General features: G+C 58.2%; 1 protein-coding gene across 11 annotated transcripts in view; it reads left to right on the top strand.

Annotated features, from left to right (window-relative positions):
* Nucleotides 1-15,382, top strand: part of FOXP4 (forkhead box P4) — a 62,871-nt gene that overhangs the window by 18,703 nt on the left and 28,786 nt on the right. For 8 of the 11 annotated variants that reach the window (XM_083812741.1, XM_083812747.1, XM_083812746.1 and 5 more), the window contains 2 exons: nt 2,089-2,284; nt 11,730-11,819. In XM_083812741.1, the coding sequence (XP_083668867.1) occupies nt 2,105-2,284; nt 11,730-11,819 (270 nt within the window). In that variant the 5' untranslated portion in view covers nt 2,089-2,104. The remainder of the gene's footprint in view (nt 1-2,088; nt 2,285-11,729; nt 11,820-15,382) is intronic. The other 3 variants (XM_083812740.1, XM_083812739.1, XM_083812748.1) reach the window with 1 other exon arrangement.

Here is a 15,382-nt window from a genome sequence, read left to right as displayed (position 1 = left end):
AAAACCAAAATCTGTTTTTTCTAAAGGCTCTTGTGGGGCGTTAAGGGGCCAGCGAGCAGACGTGGTTTTCAAGGGCAAAAGGTGTTTTCTTGCCTTCAAGGGCTCCCTTCCCTTCTGGGCGCCTGAGACCTTTGCTAACAGGGCTGAAAGCCCCGTGGGGCTGGGAGGGAGGAATTTGGGGCAATATCGGGGGAAACGGGGGCTCCGTCTCTTCCAGCTTTTTCGCTCCTAACTCAGCACCTGCAGGCGAGCATCCCTTCCTTCGCCCTGCCCTTCAGAGGCAGCTAAAACGCCGTAATCCCGTTAACCTTGAGCTCTCCCGGGGCTGCCGGTGCGTCCCCGTGCAACGTGCACACGCGCGTGCTTGCGGCGCGCGGGCTGCGGGAGGGAGCCAGCAGCTCCGCATGGGAATTAATGTCAGTCATATACCCTGCGGAAATGACTTTTGAAATGCATATAATCTCAAACATGCAAATGAGAAGCTTGCTTCACCCTGTTTAATATGAATGATCAGCTTCTGAATAGCTATTATTACACGCCACATTTCAGCAATTATGTTGTTCGCGGTTTGTCTTTCTGTCTTTTGGGGCGGGGTGGGGGAAGAAGGGGGGAAAAAGAGAAGAAAAAAGGGAGAAATGATGTTCCTTCTCCCCGTCCCTCTTGCTTTATTTATTCCACTCCTGTTTCGAAGTCGCGGGCCGGCTCTGCGCGGTGGTGGTCGACGCCGTTTTGGTTCTGATGTGGGGAAAGAGGAGAGAAAAGTGGGGGTAAAACGGCGTCCTCTGCCCTTCTGCAGGGCAAAACGTGTGTCGGGAGGGAGGGAGAGACCCGGCACCCTGCCTTCCGTCTGCTCCGAGCTGCTCGGGGCTGGATGTGGCCCTGGGGAGCCAGGGGGTTAAATCTCTGTGGGCTGGGGCTGGGGGTGCTCCCCATTCCCAAGTCCCGGGGCTTTTCCTTCCCTCTGGACCCGGCACTCCCGCAGGTGGATCCCATCCCCAAGTCCTGCAGCGTCCCCGCGCTGCTCCTGCGCAGAGCCCAGGGGGGACACGAGGATGCGCGCGGCTTTCACAGGAGGAGACCCTGCCAGGGTCCTGTCCTTTGCACAGGGGGACCCTGAGCTTTACAGCTAACGACTTACCCGCTAATTAAACCCAACCGAGGTCTCTCCGAAACCGCTCCCTGCAACTCCTCGGGAGTCCCTCCGCTAGCCAGGCTGCGCTCCTTTACAAAGCAGCTCCGCGGGATGCTCGGCGGCGAGCGCCCGGTGCTTGTGCAGCCGGCCGTGACGTGCCAGCACCACCAAATTCCCCAGCCTGCGGCCGCTCCAGCTCCTGCTGGTGCCCCCCCGGCTCCGTGCGGTGCTTCGGGTGCTCGTGCTGGGGAAACCGAGCCCTGGCCGGTCCCTGAGACGGCTGGAGTGGGGCGCAGCACCCTGATCCTCTGCCCTGCGTAACGGGACGGTGGTCAGGGATAAAAGCCCTGGATGCAGAAAAGTGGCGTGCCTTCCAAGAGCCTGTGCTTAGGGGAAACGAAGCTCAAGAGATGCAGATGCTGCTGCCAGGGGCTGGAGCAGGGAAGGAGGGTGCTGGGTGCCGGAGCTGAGATGCTCCGCGGGGGCTTGGTGGAGATCATCGAGGTTTTCAGGGCGAAACGCGCAGCGCGGGCTCCACGTGCTTGGTCTTCAGCTGCATCGAAACTCTGCAACTTTGCCGCCTTTGTCATCTCCAAGCGAAACATTTCGTAATTTGTGGTTCTGTGAAAAATTCTCAGCTTCCAAGGTATCCGTCAGGCAGGGGAAAAGCCAAAAAGCACAGCGGTTCCCCAGGGGACGGGGTGTGCTGGCAGCACCTTGGGGACAGCTCACGCCACTGCCCGCACCCACCCACCCTATGTTTGATTTTCCAAAAGCTTTTTTTTCTTTTTTCCCCTTTTTTTAAAATTATTTTTATTTTTTTGGAGTGCAGTGACCTCAGCTAAAACTGGGCGTAGCCCGACCACGAAGCAGGCACTGGGTTTGGAAGTGGGGGTGCCGGCGGGGGGCTCGGCCTCTCTTCTCAGCCTCGACTTTTCTCCCTCCTCGCTCCTCAGGTCCTGCTAGCAAGTCATGATGGTTGAATCCGCCTCGGAGACGATACGCTCCACTCCCTCCGGCCAGAACGGGGTCAGCAGCCTCACCAACCAGCCCGATGGCGGCGGGGGCGGCGGGGGGAGAGAAGGAGCCGCCAGCGGGGAGGCCAACGGAGAGATGAGCCCGGTGGAGCTCCTGCACTTCCAGCAGCAGCAGGTAGGACGGATGCCCCGGCGTGCTATGGTGCCTCCATGAGCTGGTCCCACAGTATGCGAACGGTTCAGGGACCTCTGGGTCCACCTGGTCCCCACCCCCTGTGCCACCAGGGCCACCCCAAGCAGAGTGCCCAGCACCACGTCCAAGCAGCGTTTGAAGATCTCCAAGGAGAAGCCTCCACAACCTCTCTAGACCACCTATCGCAGGCTTCTCTGAGTATTTAGGGTTGGGGCAGTGCTAGTTTTCACCCTCCCCGTGTCCCCAGGGCTGGTTGCACCAGCCGTGGTCTCTCTGCGCCCATCCTTGTCGAGGGGTGCAGGTGCTGGAGGTGGGGTCCTGGCTGTCCCTGCCGCAGGTGGCTGCGTTTTGGGGTGGGGGGAGCAGCAGGTCCTGCCTGTCCTGGTGGGGTCAGCACGCTCCGACCCCCTTGGTGTGATGCAGGAGGGCGTTGGGGACAAGATGAAGACCCGTTGATGGCAAAAGCAAGGGCAGGTTTTGATCTGAGCAGCATTCGTGCATCCAGGTGGGCGAGCAGAGGTGCTCCCCCAGTTTTTGGGGCTCATAGTGCATTAAGATGAAGAATTAACCTTGCGTGTGTGGTTTAAAATACGTGTAACGGCCTAAAACACGAGTGACAGCCTAAAACACGCGTGACAGTTGTGTGCATGAGCTCTGTCCTTGCACACACACGTGTGCACCTCGAAGGAGCCCTCTTGGTGCGTGCCCCCTGGGGCACCCGGTGCTCTGCCCGCGTCCCTGCGCGCCCGCGGGGAAGGGGGCTGCGTGTGCGTGCCTGCAGGTTACCTTTCAAAACAAACTTGGGCGAAAACATAAATTTTCCTCCTCGGATACTAAATAAGGCAATGATCCCTGCCTCGTATGGAGATCGCCTCCCTGAGCCATAAATTCCAGCGTGAAAGCTGTAAAAAATTGCTGTGTCTGATACTTTAGTAGTGAGTGCTGTAAATCCATTACCTGAATAACAGCCGTTTCTCACGCAGTTAAGCCCCTGTTCCCCTGATCTGAAGGGTAATCATGCGTGTAATGCTTCTGCAAGTCACCCCTGCCGAACGCGCCGCCGCGCTCCCCTCCCCGCGCGGGGGACAGCCCCGAATTTCCCTTTGCTGGAGCCAGGAGGAATTGGGGACACTTGTTCCTATGTGGCCGAGGCAATGTGAGCGGGTGGCACGCTGGCAAAGCAGTGTAGGAAAGGGAAAAAGGGTTTTCTGCGGGGTGCTGGTGCTTTTGGCTCGTCCCCGTGGCTGCCCTGGTGCTGCGTCCCCAAATCCTTGTGGGTTTTCTCCCAGCTCAGCCCCCGGACCCTGCCCTGCCCAGCGCCTGGGCTTCGTTTTGTGTCTTTTCCTTGGGGCTCCCGCTGTAATTACCCTGGGAAAGTCGCTGGCACGTGGAGTTATTAAGGGAGAGGGTTTGGTGAACTTCCAAACCCAAATGACATCCGCAATGACAGCACCTCGGGGCCGGGGGGGGGGGGGGGCATCCCGAGGACCATCAATCTTCATGCTCCAGGGCGCGGGGCTGAGCGGCAGCTGGGGTCAGGAATAAATGGCCCCGTACAGAGAGTTTTGCACAATTAGGTGCTTTATGGAGGCCTTACACCATCCGCGGGAGCATCCAGCATTCGCCCCCGGCGCTCCTGCACCCTTGGGTGCTCCTGTCTGACATCTCCCCCGGCCCGGCTCCCGAAACGTCTCCTCGTGCTGCTTTTCCTTAGTTAATTGTGTGAACGCTCCGGAGCTTTTTGGGGGCTGGGAGGGGCAGAAACCCACCCGAGTGCCCCCGCCTGAGCTCGAGGAGCCACCGGTGGCTTAAAGCTCAAGGGTTTGCTTGGATGGGGCGGTCCCCAAGGGGGGCTCGTGCTCTGCCCATGGGTTTTGGGGCCAGTTTTGTACCTCCTGGTGCAAGGAGGGGCGGCTTGGACCTTTGGTGCCTGAGGTCCATGGGCACCTGGCTCCCGTGGGTGGGTGCTGGACCCTTTGTGCGGTGCCACCACGTCTTCTACGGGTGGAAGAGCAAACCCCAGGGGTTTGGGATTAAAATAAGTCCCTGTGGAGGCTGCCTGGATGCGCATGGGCAGGAGAGGAACTTTTCAGGAGGGGGATTTGCAAATCGTGGGGTGCTCGGGACCTTCTGGGGCTGTTTTGTGCCCTCCTGAAGCAGGCTGCCACGCGTGTCCGTCCCCCCATCCCAGCTCTCCGCTGTCCGTCTGTCCCCCCGGCAGCAATTCCAGCCCCCCCCCTTTACTCCCCAGCTCCTCGAGCGGCCGCGCGTCGCCCCCCCCCTCGCACTCTCTCCCCCCAGCCTCGAGGGACTCGGCTTTGGGGTTAAATCCCTGGATTTCAATGGAGGGGGCCCCGGGCTGAAAAGCTTGAATAGGACGCAGGGCTCGCATTGTGCCGGGGCTGGCGGAGGGGAGAGGTCGGCCGGGGGCATGGGAGGGCTGCCCGGCCCCCCGGCATCTCCCACCGCCGTTGCTGTGGGAACGGCCAGGAGACCTCCAGCGAGCCGACATCCCGCACCCGGCCTCCAAAGCGCCCGCCGCCCGGGCGCATTAATGAGTTTTGTAAGGTGGGGGCCGGCCCCGGCCTCCTCCCCGGTAATCCTCGCCGGGCAGGAAGCGGGGGGCACGGCACCGACCGGGCCCGGCTTCAGGATGGGGGTTTCCGGGGGGGATCACGGGTATATGGGGACCCCCGTTGGTGGGCGATGCGTGGGGCTGACGCATTGAGCCAAATCCCGACGGGTTGGGGCTTTTGGGGTGTGGGGGTGTCCCCAGATGGCTGCAAAAAACCTGGTGTCCCCCGCGCGTTCGTTGCACCTCGCTCGGCCGTCGCCGCCTGGATTTATTTGCGAGTGTTTGCTGCCCAAAGTGGGGGCGAGGGGGTGGGTTTGGGCCCCCCCCGCTATTAAATAGGGACATTCAGAGCCTCCCCGGTGCCCCCGAGGCAAACGGAGGCCACGCAAACTCGGGACACCTTGCGCGGGACCGGGCCGCGGTGGGACCCGGCGACGCCGCAGGGTGCTGAGGAAAAGGGCGCCTGGCTCAGGTTTCCCCTGCGCTGGGGTGTGTTTGTGTGGTTTTTGTTTGTTTTTTTTTAAATTCCACCCTAAAATCCGACTGTGCAGGCCTGCACGGTAGCGCTTCCCAACTTGCAGTCCTACGGAAAAGGAGCCATCTGGAAAACCCAGCTACTCCAGCATTGTTCTGGTTTTTTTTTATTAGGCAGAAAGTAAAAAAATATATATTTACAGTTTATTGCAGACACATGTAAAATCAATGGTAAGTTATTAAACAAAAATAAGGCTTTTAAAAGAAGCAAATCGGACTTTTTCTGCAGTTTGAGAGGGTGTGGATGGGGGGAGGAGAGGCACTTTGCCGCGATAGGAAAGATACCGTTCCATAAAACATGTGATCACATCTCAAATATATTGTGTAATCCGCTATTATTAGGGTATTTAAGATAAAAACGAGACCGGAGCACTTAAGGGAAGCTCATCTCTCTATTAGGTTCCTCGATCCGTATTTCATATTTTACTGAGTACGAATGCAGGAGGGTTTGGGTTCTTTTTTTTTTTCTTCTTTTTTTTTTTTTCTGCTTTTTTGTGGGGCGGAGGGAGGGGTGGGATTGTCAGGAGCTTGTTCCTTGTGTTCTTCATTAGTGGAAATGGGTTTAACCCCTCGCCTGGGAGGATTGAAGAGTCAAGAGTGGAGGAATAAAGTCCAGAAGTATTAGTGTGTGCCGCGAAAGGGAGAACAGCTGGGGCCGGGAGAGAGGCACGGAGCTGGTTGCAAAAAGGCCTTTTTTTTTCTTTTTTTCTTTTTTTTTTTTTTTCTTCTCTCCCTGTGAAGAATTGTGTCATTTTGTTAATTCTGATCTCTTCGAGCCATTTGGTTCTGGTTAAGCCAGACCGGGGCTGGGCCGGGTGGAAGTGCTTTTCAATATGGCATCATTTACCGTTAATATCCAGCTAAAAATATCTGTGTGTGTGTTGTTTTAATGGCTCTAATTCTGGAATGCGACGATGTCATTTTTATGAGGTTAGTGTAAAAAGTCTTTTTTAATTTTTTCATCCCTTCCCGACCTCTTTTTATCTTCCAAAAGGAGCGGAGGGAAAAGAGAAGATACAGGCTGCCGGTGCTCTGCCCCCCTTCCTCGCAAAATCCTGGGGTTGGTGTAATTTTTAGGGCAGTTTTTAACGCGCTGGAGGTTAAAACCCCGTGCGAAGCTTTGATCCCGTCCAGGTGGAAAATCCCTCCGCTATTTTTGGGTGGCGGGTCCCACCCTGGGCTGGGCAGGGAGCAGTGGCTGCGCTTTTGGCTCCGGCAGCTGCGGCGTCCCCGCACCGGCAAAGCTGCGAAACCAAATACCTGCTGGGGCAAGGGAGGTTCAAAATACCCTGGACGAGATTTTTCCATTGCTCTCTCTGGTTTTTGAGGAGTGCTCGTGGTGCTTTTAGACCCGGGGGTGTCTCCGTCCTTGCCAAACTTTGGAAGCTCTTCACCCGCTTCTTCTCCCTTGGAGCAAGTGGTGACGACCTTGGAGAGGTTCAGTGCTGGCAGCTTGCATGGAGTAAAAGGTGGAAGATAAAGGACAAGGGGATAACGCAGGGGCTGAAGTGGAATTCAGGCATCCCAACCAGTGCTGGTGAGCTGTGCTCTTCTCTCCCTGCCTCCTCCGTCACCTGGGCCTGATGCTAACTTTGTTTCCCCGGGGGAAAAGTGAATTTTGTGATCCTTGCTGGGAGGGAGGTAGCCAAAAGCAGCCTCTCCGTGCCGGCTGGTGCAGCCTCCATCTCCATGCATCAGGGGGCTGGGGGCATCCCCTCCATGGGCACATCCAAGGTGTGTTTTATTTATCCCTCCTGCTTCTTTTAGCCTTTCGTGGTGCCCGGGAGCTCAGCTGCAAAGCAGCTCGCGGATGGGGCAGCACCAAAAGTGGACGGAGATGGGAGCGCTGAATTTGGGAGAGGCTTCCTCCAGCATGCTGACAGCTTGTCCGGGTACTTCTCGGGTTCGTGGTCACCTTTAAAAATACTTGTGTAGAAACCAGGGTAGCTACAGGTTGTTTTATTACGGGTCCTGTGCCGTAGTGCTGCCTCATTAGAGCAATAGTGCAGAATGTATCGAGACGCTGGTGAAACCTCGTCCAAAACTGTGCAACCGAGTTTTTCGTGCTTGGAAAGAGGAAGGCAAAAAGCTAAAATAATGAAACGAGCAAAATCCAAAATTTGAGGTTCAAATCCTTCCTGCCCCAGGCATCTGCTGCGTCTGGGGGCTCTCGGTGTGAGATGTGCAACGTGCCCCTCCGTGGGGCAGGGTCACCATCCTCATCCTCCTCCTCGGTCCCGAGCCCTGCTGCTCTTGAGGAGGGCAAAGCCAACCAGCATCAGCTCTTGACGTAAGTGTCTGAGACATTACAAACTTTTTTTATGGGATAATTTGCTGATCAAAGGGAGCCATCCAGGAGCATGATGAATTTGACACAACCCATTCGTTCCTAATTACGGGTAACGTGCTAATGACTCTTGAATAACACCATGCAGCAGGATACAATTTAAGAAAAATCATTTTTTCTCCAGTTGGTAGACCCAGGAGGTGAAAGCACATCTGCTTTTAGGGGAGAAGACTTTCTTCCCTCTGCTTTCTCGTGTTTTGAGCCAGAAGGACAGACTGGGCGACACCCTCTGTGCTTAACCCCCCCGGGGGGCACCTGGGGCTGTTCCTCCTGCCTTGGGGGGGGAGCGTAATGACTGCAGATACCGAGGGTGCCCTAATTTCTTCCCAACTATCGGCTCCTGAGCGCCTTTTACCTTTGATCTTCCCCTGGTATGACATTTTCGGGGCTTCCCGTGCGCACCACGTCCACAGCATCCTTTGGTCCGCGGCCGAGCCCGATTTGGGCTTTGCTTGGGATCGCTGCCGGGCGGCGGGGAGGGAGGGAAGGGGGGCAGCCGGGGAGGCCCCCGTGTGCGATTGTAAGGCCATGTCATTTTTTCCTGTAAATCTTGTAATTTCGTGCTTCAGAGCACAACAAAGTGAGGGAGCCAGCGGGAAGTGAATTAAATTCCCCCCTGAGATGCGGCGCGGGGCGGGCGGCCGGGCCCCCCGTGGCCCCGGTTGCTGGGGGCTCAGTGGCACCCGTGCCAGCCGGGCTCCTGTCCCCTCCCCGGCGCTGGCACAAGCCACCTTCTGCCACCGGTCATTTGCCAGCTCGAATAAAATTCAGCGTGGAGTTTGCAGGGATTGTGGAGCCTCCTAAAAACTGGGGGCTGCCCCGCAGCTCCCCGCCAGCAGCGCTGCTGCTTGCTGCCCATGCAAAAAAATTAATAAAACCCCAACAAACAGGGCTTGGGGGTGGCATCGCCTCCAGTATCGGCTCTCAGAGGGGTTCTGTCCCCTCTTATCTCCCAGGGATTATTTGGGTTTAGAAAGAGAGATTCTGGGAGCAGCCCTGTCTTGTGCTTCGCCTGCGCGCTGTAGTGAGCCTCTGCTCGGCCTTGGCTGCGTTTTCTCTACCTCCGTGCTGATTTTTGCCCAGGTTTTGGGGGAACCTGCCTCCCCACGTCACCCCATCCCGCTGCCTTTAGCACGGTGGCGTCCGTCCCAGCCAGCCAGCAGGGTCATGGCAGTCCTCGGCACGTGGCTGTCCCCGAGCAGAGATGACTTCTCCGTGCTCCAGAACCAAACTTGCCCTTCCCCGTGTGCTCCAGGGCAAGCAGGAAAGCTCTGTGGCTGGGTGACAAGCAGCAGGCAGCTCATTTGCAAAGCAGTGACAGGGTGGCACTGGTGTCCCCATCCCCAGCAGCGTGCAGGGCTTACCTTCCTTCACCCCTTCATCACGCACAAGCCGCTTCAGCTCTGCGCAGCCCTTGCAAACTGCAGAGGAACTTCCCGTGGTGCAGATGGAGCAAGCAAATCCCTGCAAACCTCCATCAAACGGACACGTGGAGAAATCCGCAGAGCTCGGGCAGCCGGTGTGCAAGCGTGGCTGGGGTTGGTGGGTGATCCAGCACCCATCCCGGGTGGGTGCCCGGCTCTTCCCTGCCAGGAGAAGCCACGCGGGTGCTGAGCAGCCTTAGATTGACTTCCTCCACACTTGGCTTTTAACTGGAATTACTGTTTTCATTTCAAAAAGTAATTAAAATATCAGACCTTGAGCTGTCATAACTGTCACACGGCTTTGTGTTCCTATTACCGATGCACATCTATTACGGTTAATAACAGGGAAATAACGTGCCCGTGGAGAAGCGCGCCCTGCGCTGGGGTTGTGCCGGCTCCGCCAGCCGCGGGAGCTGAGGGGGTTTTATTTTATTTACTTCGTTGTTTGGGTAAAACGATGAGTTTGTGAGTTATTGGTCGTGAGGTTCTTGAGCGTCCCCAGCAGCCCTCGTGGCATGCTCGGGAAGAAATGGAAATGGGAGAGCTTTGGTGCGGGTACCAGGGTGCCCACGCCAAGCCTCGTCTGCTGCTGGGCGCACGCTGGGAGCGCAGGGCTTGGCAAACCTTGGGGGGGGGTTTGCATTAAAATTTGGGGCTGTGAAATCTGGGGGTGGCAAAGCTGTTGGGGAGCTGCTCCATGAGATGCTGGCCAGGACCCCGGCCTCGGCAGCGAGGTCCAAGGCAGGGAAATTGCTTTTTCATTTGTTTTCCTTCAAATCCAGCAGCCCCCATTGCGTCACGGCGGGGCTGTCCTTTAGGACTGACTCCCTCTGGTTCTGAGATTCCCAGAGCGTAGCCGATCCCTCTGCAGCCAAAACCTCTTCTTGCAGCCTCCACCTTGGGCAGCGACCCTAAAATTTACCTCTTATTCCTCGAGCATGCTCCTACTGCCTGTCCACATGCACGGGGCTTTTATCCACAAAACAAAAAAGCTGTGGCACAACCCAGACATCTTCGTGCTAAATCCGTCGCGTGCGCTGTTCCCGAGCCACCCCGCCACGGGGAGAAGTGCTAAAGGGGAGTTTTGGGTGGAAAAGCAGGTAACGAGTCCTGGTGGATGCTGCGCCGAGCAGCGGTGTCAGGGGGGAACGGGGATAGCAGGGGGGGAGATAAATGGGGAAGCGGAGCGGGGCTGTGCGCTGGGGCGCGTTCACACTGCGCGCACCGCTCCGGTTTGCGTTCGGATTCATGGAGGCAGCGTGGGGCCACCAGCCGGGGCACGACTTTGTTCTTTAGAGCTGGAAACGTGGCGAATTAACCAGTAGCCCTTCCTCTGAATTAACCAGCAGCCCTTCCTTGGGGCGCACGCGGTGATTTACGGCCGGGGGGGCGCTGACAGCCGGGGAACCCCCGCGCCGCCCCCCACCGTAATAAAATCCTGGTGGGCAGGCAGGGCCACAGGGAAGGACTTGGTTGTTTGGAAATGCGCCCCCTCCAAAAAAAAAAAAAAAGTTGCTTTAGAAGCAAAAATAAGGAGCGCACGAGGAAGCAGGGAGCGGCTGGGTGCTGCAGGGTTGGGTTTGATGGAGCTTTGTTCCCCCTTCCCAAACAAAGCCCTTTTTGCCCCCACACACGGGGCTGCCCAGCCCGTCTGCATGCTCGCCCTGGCTCCTCTCACCTCCGAGTCTCTGTGGGGTTTTCCTTATGGGAAAGGGATTTTCCTTATGCACGGCTTGCAGTGCTGGTGCCTACGTGTGTTTCCGCCAGTGTTTTTTTTTATCGATTTCATTGGGTTTCTACCTCTTTTGCCTGTTGCGCGACTTCGCAGCGAGATACCCTTATCCCTGCAAACAAGTGCGCGTTAAGGGAATTAGTAACTCGAAGGCAAACACCCATAAAAATGAGCAGGTTTTATCTCGGTCACCTGTGCCGGTTGCTAAACTCCTGTGGTATCTTTGTGAGCTCCATGCCGATGTGCTCACAGGTTATTAATTCGGGGTGTAATCCTGCGCTGGCCGTGACCCGAATCTGGGTGGCGCCCGGGACTTTTTGCTGCTGCAAAGTGATGACCAGCGGTGTAATTAAATACACGCTCTGTCTTTAGACGTGTGGGCTGCCAGCTTCAGCAAAAAATCGTGGTGGCCCCGAGGAATAACCCAGCAGGGAGCCGGACCCTTCCTGCAGCTCTCCCGTGCGCGGTTTGGGCGCCCTTTGCTTTGGGGCAGGGTGCGCGTGGCCGGAGGAGGGAACGGGAAGGGGCTGAGGCTGGCCCCGAGCGATGCCCTGAACGGCTGGGGCCACAGCGGGGTTTGCAATGGGATGTACTGGTTGTACTGGTGCTGCAGGAGAGCGTGCTGGGGGTGCTGCCCTCCTTTCCAGCCGCTCGCTCACAACCCAGGAACAAAACCCGCAGAGCCCCCGTGCGGCTGCCCCCAGAGCTGGAGGGCGAGAGTGCCTAGAGGGAGGAGGAGGAGGAGGAGGAGGAAGAGGGACGAAGGCAAAGGGGGGCCTCTTCCTCCTGCCCACCCCAGTGTGTCTCTTTTGCAGGCTCTCCAGGTGGCACGCCAGTTCCTGCTGCAGCAGGCCACGGGGCTGAGCTCCCCCAGCAGCAATGAGGGCAAGCAGCCGGCGGTGCAGGTGAGCCCCAGGACCTCCCCCCTGCTTTTCGGGAAGGGCTCGGCTGCAAACTGGTGCTGATGCGAAGGGGCCGCGGGCGGTGCAGGCACCAGCACGCATCACCTCCCCCTTCAGGATGGCCGCAGCACACCCACGAAGAGTTAAATCCCCTGGAAACCTCCAGAAATTTGTTGTGTTTTTTGTTTTTTTTTTTTAGTGTCGGCCCCTGGCTGCATGCACGTCCCTTTCCTTTCGGTTTCCTCTGTGAGAGCAGCTCGGGAGGGAAATGCTGTTGGGGACCAAGGTTGTGTGTTTTTTGGAGGACGGGGCACTTTGGTGGCCCACTTGGTGGCCCACTTGGTGGCCCTCTTGGCCTCAGCACGGGGTCCAGCGTGGTGTGGGGCTGGAGGGACCACCGGGGTCCCCACCGTGTGCTGCCATGGTGGGAAATGGTGCAGGGGAAGGGTGATGGATGGAGGGGAAGGGCTGGCTCCCGGGGGGTGAGAGCAGGGGGTGCCACGGGAGAGGACGTCACCTTGTGCCACCCTGCCTTGGGGCAGCGTTTTGGGTAGTGGGTGCAGGGGTTCTCAAGAATTTGGGCGCCTCAGGACTCGTGCCAAGACCCAGGGGTGGGTGCTGTGGGTGGGACAGGGTAAGGGACAGTCTGTTGGGGCTGGAGCCCCGCAGGTCCTCGTGCATGGGATGGGGCAAGGACCCATCTGGGGTGGGTTTTGGGGGGTACGGACAGGAAAACCCAGCTTTGGGTGGGCGCAGCACCTTCGGGCTGCACCCTTGGTGGAAGGGGGACCGTCCTCCTGCTCCTTCCCTCAGCCTGCCAAACGGGGCAGAAAACAGAGAGAAAAGGGGCAGCGAAGGGGTATGAACCCGGAGAGGGGGCCAGGCAGAAAGAAGCAAAGCCCAAACGAATGGGAAGTGACAATTTAAATAGCTGTGCGGAGGGGCTCTCCCTCCAGGCTAATTAAATTTATCGGAGAACAGCAGGTTACCTTATTAGAGCCACGTGGGCTTAATTAACAAAGGAAAGTAATTAGCACGCGAGCTCTCAGAGCTGGAGGTCCTGCCCATGCCAGGCGCAGGCAGCGGGGAGGAGGCGAGCGGGGCTGGGGCCGGGCTCCTCTCCTCCCCAAACCCGGGGGATTAAACCTCCCCCCGGCACGCTTCCCGTTTATTTCTCCCTGTGCTGCAGAATTGCATCTCGGGTGCAAGCGTGAAGTTGCTTTTTCCCCCTCCATATCACCAGGTTGGCTTTTTTTTGGTGCTGGGGGCTGCCCCCGTGCGTCCCGGCGCTCCTGGCCGGCAGCCGAGACGCGAGGCCTTGCCAAGCTCCGTTTGGGGGAAATGTGAATTTCCCCCAAAATTCACAAAATGGCTCAGTTTCGGTGTGTGTGCAGTACCAGTGGAGCCATGTGGATGCCACCCTGTCCTCGTTGGGACCGGGGGAGCCCCTGTGCCCCCCTGGGTGCCCAACCTGCCTTGAAGGGGGGGGGGGACCCGCGGGGTTGGGAAGCACCAGGGAAAGCCGCAGCTGGGTCCGAGCAGCAATAATTAGTCAGGGCTTCTGCGGCACACAAACCAGGCGGCTTTTTCCAGCAGCGTTTTCAGGAAGGAAATGCAGTCACTGCATGGAAAATATCTGCGAAGGACAAAGGCAGTAAGAGTGAAGTCAGATTCCGGGAACCGGCGCCCCGCTCCCCGGCCGCGCTGCGCCCGCAGCCTCGCCGGCCTCCCGTCGCCTCCTCGTGCCCTCGCCTCCCTTCTCCCACCTCCGTCCGTCCTGTCAGTCCGTCCTGCCGTCCGTCTGGCCCGGCTTTGCCAGAGTTAACTGGATCTGCTGCCCTCTTTCCCCCCCCCCCTCCCTTTTGTGTTGCAAAAGAACTTGTGAAAGTTGTAGACGTGAGTCAGAAATAGCTCATAACTCAGCCGCCGGCCTCTTCCTCCCCCTGCCCGGCAGCTGGAGCGGGATCTGAACGAGGGGAGATAGAGGATTAAGCAGGCTCCTTTGAAAGGAAGTTTATCTGACGGCGGTGGTGTGGATGAGACTGGCCAGGACGGCCGCTCGGGGAGGAGGAGGAGGAGGAGGAGGAAGGCTGGCTCCCAGTGCAGCCTCGGGCTGGGGAGGGAGGAGAGCGCCCAGGATCGCCGATAACCGGGCGAGAGCTGGTGTCCGAGCCTGCAAAAAAGACCAAGTGCTTGATTTCCACACCACCAGGGATTTTTTACGGGGGGGGGGGGAAGCTGTTTCGTAGCCCGCCCCAGCTCCCCGGTGGAGTATCCCAGCAGGGGCCCCGTGCCGAGCGCTCAGACCCCAGGAGCGCTGTGGGGTCCCCGCTCTCGCCGTGCCCTCGCTGCCACCGTGCCGAGGGGACGGGACGTTTGTGGGGCGCCACGCCAGCAGGAATATTAATGACAGTCGGCAACGGCACGCTCCTAAAAACAAACAAGGAGCTGCTGGGCTCGATAGGGATCTTGGGTTATGGTTTTGTGTTTTTTTTTTTTTAATATGAACCCTCTCTGCCCCCAGATGCCTGGAGGTGTAGCTGTGCGCCGAGTCCCGCAGCTGACGCTGGGACTGCAGCTGCGTCTGAAAAAAAAAAAACCAACACCCTGAAACGTTTTTAAATGATTTGGTTTCCTTGCAACTTCGAAACGATCAGGCTTTTCGGCGGAGGCTGCCGGAGCCCCGTGTCTGAGGACTTTGCCGGGGATGGTTGGCGCGGTGCTCCTCCTGCACGAGCCCGGCGTGCTCGGGAGCGGGGAGGCTGCACGTGCCCGGAGGATGCTGTGGGGTTTTGGTGCTGGGCCACTTTCTGGCTTGAGACACTGCTGAATCACGGGGTGTCCATGGAAATTGTCTTTCTGGGGTCCCTTGCTCGCGGATTTGGGGTCTCCGAGCCATCGGCGAGCGACTCGCTGCGGTTACAGAGCCTCTGAAAGGGGAGAAGGGACGAAGGGCGCCGAGGGAAGGGGCGAGGAGTTTGGAGCAAACTGCGGGAAATTGCTTTTCTTTTGTCTGCTGTGGCGGGGAGGGCAGCGGAGCGGAAAAGTGTATTTTGTTGATTTGAAACTTGAGTGAAATGGGTAATGAAGACAGATCAATACCAGCCCTTCTGCGTTCCCATCCAGGAAAAAACACAGCAGCCCGGCTGTCTCGGCTCGCGCCGCGATGGGTTTTCCATTTGAACTTGCGGCCCCGGGGTCCATCCCCTGCTTGCCCCCACTTCTGCCCCTTTTCCTTCCCAAACCCCGGCTCTCCCAGCCCGGGAGCCCCCTCCCACCGCCGCCGCATCCCCCAGCCAGCTCCTTTCAACTTCCAGCAACTCGCAGCCCAATTATGCGCGATTAGTGCTCCCCGGCGGGGCGCGGCGCTAATGAGGATGCGCGTCGGGTTGCGCACACAGGGGATTGATTCCTCCTTTTCTTTCCGTGCAGCTGGACAGCGGGGGCAAGGCCATAATGCCGTGCTCTGACCCGGAGGGCGCAGCACCCTGTCCTCCCCGGGGCATTGCACCTCCCGGGTGGGCACAAAATAACCCCGCAGCCTCCACCTCCAGCCCGGTGCACGG

The sequence above is a fragment of the Anser anser genome (assembly GCF_964211835.1).
Source record: "Anser anser genome assembly, chromosome: 27".
In the NCBI taxonomy this organism is placed as follows: domain Eukaryota; kingdom Metazoa; phylum Chordata; class Aves; order Anseriformes; family Anatidae; genus Anser; species Anser anser.
This window is presented reverse-complemented; position numbering and strand designations above follow the sequence as displayed.